We start from the raw sequence: 5,758 nt of genomic DNA on the forward strand, positions 1-5,758 counted from the left end.
TGTAGAATTAGAGGGAAAAACCCTAACTTCGCACCGGTCAACCTCAACCAAAGCACTTAACGCTAATTGATTTTCACGGATCGATTTAACGCGTATTATTCAGTTCAGTCGACTCGGTTCGCTTTTTTTTTGCTCTTCTTGGAGCTTCTCGAATAATTCCAGTGGAAGAAATTCACACCGTTGGAATTTGCAACTGCGCGAGTTAACTTTTTTGGGAGCAATATTCTTTAGATCACGAATGCACAATACTGATAACAGAGCAGAAGCGCTCAAACGTTGCGCTCATTAATGTTTCTGCCATCGATCCCACGGGTATCGACTTGTTTCCTCTGTCGTCGCGATTAAATGCTCAAAGGTGGCGGTTGAATTGAGGAAAAAAAATTGGAGACAAAAGAAAATCCGTAACGAAATTTGAATACCCTACGGTTTGGTGTGTCTTTGGATGATTGTGCGGAAAGCTTCAAACAGAACTCGTACTCGCTCTGATCGAGGGCTTATAAATAGGATTGTCGCTACCGGTTGAGGGCATCAGTGTGCTTCAGTGACCTCTCCCGCAAACAGCATGATTCCGAAGTGTGCCGCGCCGCTGCTGCTACTGCTCGTCGGATTGCAGCTGGTGGTGTCCCACCCGTATGCGAATAATTACCCATACAGCACGGCCGTTGTGTTGGAATCGTCGGTATCGAAGGGTGCCTCCAGTAAGGGAGCGGCCGAGGGGGGTAAAGATTTGCGGAATTTCAACAGTGATCACTCGTTCGATGCCGGCGAAAGCATCAATTCCGCGGCGGACGCCGCCCGTTATCACACGCTGGATAATCAACTTAACAGCCACCGGATAGCGGATGCGGCACGGGGTGGCTCCATGGACAAAGTCAAGCTCTCCACGGGAGAGAATTACGAGGCGGATAAATCGCACAACCGGAAGTATGTGAAGTCTGGATTCACCAACTCCTACCACAAGGATGAGAATGGAAGCAAAAGCTCGTACTACGAGGACTCGGATGACCGCGGAGGGAAGCAAGTGTTCGACAATAGGCAGAACATGAAAAACGATTACAATGATCATCTTTACAACAAAGAGCTGAAGAATAACCAACTGCGGGATTGGCAAGATGATCGTTTCGGGGGAGTCGAGCAGCGAGGAGTTCGTGACTTTCATCGCCAATCTGCAGCCGATCGAGGTAAGCAAATCGAAGCATGTGATTGTGGTTCGGATGATTAGTGAAAATGTATGATTGTCTCACCAAATCAGGAAATCAGCACGATTACCGGGACGGATATCGCGACGATCGCGATCAGCATGTACGAGGTTACGGTCATGAAGTGCACCCGATGCCACATCTTCCACCGGTGGTTCCACTGCGCAACAATTATGACGATCTGTACCAGCGGCGTTCGTTCTACGAGCCACGACCAGCTTTCACCACCGGACAGTCGCGAATCGTCGTTTACGAGGATCCAAGAGAGTACATCTATGATTATCCGACGGATGATAGGGATGGATTTATGCGTCGCTACGACGAAGGTTATTCCGCCGAGCGCGCAAGGATTGATTTTAGACCGAGCCCTTTGGTGAATTACGGAAGGTATTGAATAATTGGCGCACAGATAGGAAGCGATAATTTATTTTCACGCCCTGGTGATGGTATCGCGAATTAAATAGTAGGTTAATTTGCGCGGGTAAGAATATTTATATAGAGTGTAAGTCAACATCAGCAGCGAAAACAAAAATTGATGAAAATTAATTTATAAATATATTTAATACCGACCCATATTCTCAGCGGAAATTGGCTTTATTTTTTTCGAAATTCTCGAGATCGAGTGACAACCGAATTTAGGTTGGGGGAAAAGAAAACCATTTTTTTGCATGAAATTCAAACTTTATTTAAGATGGTTCGGATTGTCCGATTTGGATCAAATATCCACCGTTTTGCTGTAAAATTTGTTGACAATCTAAAGGCAGCTTCATAATGCCTGTCTCATAAAAGTATCGGTCTTTATTGACGAAAGTCTCTAATAATCGATTTTTACAGGGCCCTATTCCAGAAGACGAGACGAGCAAACGAGCGCTCGTCTCGTTTGTTTTCATATTCCAGAAGCCGAGCTCGACTAAAAACAGACGAGTAGCACGTCTGGCTCAACGACCATTTGGCCGCGCTCGCCGATGAATCAGTCAAATCGTCTAGTTTGTTTGATGTGTTTGTTCACCTTGTTGATTTAAAGTAACGGTATTCTTCTGCTCCGCCTTTATCTTCAAGATAGACGGCCTGATTCTACGCGGCGTGTGAGGTGAGATGACAATTGTCACATCACCATCACGCAACTCTCCTCACTCTATTCCTACAGTCGTTTCGGATGCCGTGAGAGGTTCATTTGATGTATGTGAGAGGATGAACAGCAAGTGACAAGGCGTTCATTCTGCTGGTTGCCAAATCTGATCAGAGATGCCACATTCGCACATGTGTTCACGAATTTGTAGACATTTAACTTTTATCATAACCTTTTATTCCTGCTGCAGGCTATTTAAAATAGTGACAAAACATTATTGATTCCATATGATAAACGAAGCTGGTCAGTATGTCAGACATTAGCACATATTTACAAATATTTCAGATTTTTATCGCATATATTTGAGAAAAAACATCTGGCATCCCAGAATTGTATTTGTTTCGCTCAGAGAGGTCAGATATTTGTTTTGCTGCAGTCAGTACCGTATCTATAGATCTGATTTAACCTGGCCTGTTGTTAGTGTATCAGGACATTCTGCCGAATTTGCAGGTATTTGATTTAGATTTGGTGAAACAGTTGATGGCATCCTGTAAAGTTTAGCATTTTTGTTTGTTTTGGTCGTAGTTGCTGCTGCTCTCTGCACTCTCAGTGTTAAATTGTTGCTCTGGCTCCGGCTCGGGCATATACCACGGCTTCTGAAATGGATATGCAGTTCGGTGACGATGACTCGCGGATAGATAGATGAAACACAAGATCCATGTGATAGATACATTTTAGAGAAAATAAATAGATTTCATGAAATGAAAATAATTTCGGTGTGCTTATTCGTCCAATTGAGGAATAACAGACTCACTACCGCTTTCACAACAAAAAAAAACAAACTACTTGCAATTTGTCTCTCGTACTGTGAAAATTGAAGATAAATTGAATTTATTGATACATATAATACCATTACTATCGATTCTATACGACCCAAAAAACACTTATTATTCCTCTTCAATTTTTCATTTGTTTTCATGCACTGTCGACACCTCAAGACATGTCGACGATTGTCACCTAGAAATCCCAGTTCATGTGACAATCGTCACGTATATTTGAGAGCGGGAATAAAGTGAGAGTTCATTCAAGTGAGATTTCTCACGGCATACGCCTGGTGGAATCGCGTGACATAAGTGACAATTGTCATCTCACCTCACACGCCACGCAGAATAAGGCCGATTGTCTCGTCGTAAACAGACTGTCGGAATAACCCCCTTTGTTCTGTCGACACCACAAGACATATCGACGATTGTCACCTAGAAATCCCAGTTCATGTGACAATCGTCACGTATATTTGAGAGCGGGAATACGGTGAGAGTTCATTCAAGTGAGATTTCTCACGGCATACGCCTGGTGGAATCGCGTGACATACGTGACAATTGTTATCTCACCTCACACGCCACGCAGAATCAGGCCGTTAGACTCAAAAATGTTTGAAATATGAGGAAACACGAAATAGTTCAGTCAATCCACTAAAATTCTTTGATAAAGAAAACAATATTCGAGTATTAATTAGCCCCTTTCTTTTGCAATGTTGGGAGGAAATTTATCAAATTTTGGGTTTCTCTCGTTCACCGTCTAGGTGCACAACTAGTCAGTTTACTCACGAGACGCTCCTGGTTTTCGTCAAATTGGGCCTGATTCTCCTGTGCGAATGGAATGTGACAGCAATGAACTCCTCAAAGTCACATGACCCAATTCACCGTATCGCCGAAGGCTATTGCCCTGACGTGAGAGGTTCATTTTGGAGTAAAATACCCAATGAATGACAAATGGTGCAGTGTTCATTGGAATATATGACAAAGCTAGTGTTCTTTACAAAGGCTCTATGCATTCAATGTGTTTTATGAATACATTAGGCTGTCAAAAAAGTCCTGCGGTATTTTTTTTGAATTCTAATTTGTTCATAAAATTAGTTACAATCATCTGTTTTAAGTCAAATATGCGCCGTTTTGTTCGATGACTTGTTCCCAACGAGATGCCAACTTCATAATACCCCTGTTATAGAAGCTCGCTTCCTTATTGGCAAAAAACTCGGATAGCCAATTTTCACAGGTTTCACAGGCTAACTTCTGACTACCTAGCTCGTTCGCCATGAACAAAAACAGGTGGTAGTCACTTGGTGCAAGGTCCGGAGTATACGGCGGATGCAAAAGAACCTCCCATCCGAGCTCCCGGAGCTTCTGGCGCGTCACCAAAGAAGTGTGTGGCCTGGCGTTGTCCTGATGGAAGACAATGCGTCCTCTGTTTATCAAAGATGGCCTCTTCTTCATGAGTGCTACCTTCAAGCGGTCCAGTTGTTGGCAGTACAGGTCCGAATTGAGCGTTTGGCCATAGGGAAGCAGCTCATAATAGATTATTCCTTGACAATCCCACCAAACACACAGCAGAACCTTCCTGGCCGTTAATGAGGGCTTGGCCACCGTCTGAGCCGCTTCAGTGGGCTTCGACCACGACCGTTTGCACTTCACGTTGTCGTAAGTGACCCACTTTTCATCGCCAGTCACCATCCGCTTCAGAAACGGGTCGATTTTGTTGCGATTCAGCAGCGATTCACATGCGTCGATACGGTCAAAGATGTTTTTTTGCGTCAACGCGTGTGGCCCCCATACATCGAGCTTCTTTGTGAATCCAAGCTTCTTCAAATGGTTAATAACGGTTTGATGACTTATCCCCAGCTCTTGGCCGATGCTACGACTGCTACTATGCCGGTCTTTCTCGGCTAATTCAGCGATTTTGTCGCAATTTTCAACGACAGGCCTTCCGGAGCGTGGCGCATCTTCGACGACCTCTACACCAGAACGAAAACGTTGAAACCATCGTTGTGCGGTGGAAATGGAAACTGTATCGGGTCCATAAACTGCACAAATGTTATTGGCAGCTTGAGATGCATTTTTGCCTTTGTAATGGTAGTACTGTAAAATATGTCGGATTTTCTCTTTATTTTGCTCCATATTTGCGACACTATAACTCACGAACGACTTAACCAAGCAAAACACTGTCAAGGACTATATTATAGCGCGCAAAATTCCAATTCCAATTTCCAACAAGCTATAGTATGACTCGATACAATGAATACAACTAGAACTACGCGCTTACAACGACACCTCGCGGAAATACCGCAGGACTTTTTTGACAGCCTAATATATTTTTTTGACGTAGGATTACGTCTTTCGGGAACATATTGGGGTACAAATTGAAAATCGAAAATCGAGTACATCGTGAAAATGGTCTAATTTCAAACGCTTATTGCTCAGTCATTTCTTGATGGATTGATGAAATTTTTGCGTCAATCAATTTCGGCACTACATAACAATTTTTTATATTTTGTGAAAATAATATATGACATGAAACAAACTATCGAACAATTGAAAATTGTCAACCTCTATCCTAACGGAAATACCCACTTCTGATTGGTCGAAATTGACGACACATGCGGCGGGTCCCTAACAGAGACACCAAAACTAAGCTGCCTGGGGGAAATCGGCAT

At 43.4% G+C, this 5,758-nt stretch overlaps 1 protein-coding gene across 1 annotated transcript; it reads left to right on the forward strand.

Moving 5' to 3' along the window:
* The first annotated feature begins 562 nt into the window (after positions 1–562).
* Positions 563–1,716, forward strand: LOC129763234 (uncharacterized). The gene is made up of 2 exons (XM_055762108.1): positions 563–1,181; positions 1,253–1,716. Exons 1-2 carry the CDS (start codon positions 563–565, stop codon positions 1,591–1,593), a joined length of 960 nt encoding a protein of 319 aa, XP_055618083.1. The 3' UTR covers positions 1,594–1,716.
* The last annotated feature ends 4,042 nt before the right edge of the window (positions 1,717–5,758 follow it).

Source organism: Toxorhynchites rutilus, chromosome 1 (genome assembly GCF_029784135.1).
Source record: "Toxorhynchites rutilus septentrionalis strain SRP chromosome 1, ASM2978413v1, whole genome shotgun sequence".
Classification (NCBI taxonomy): Eukaryota; Metazoa; Arthropoda; class Insecta; order Diptera; family Culicidae; genus Toxorhynchites; species Toxorhynchites rutilus.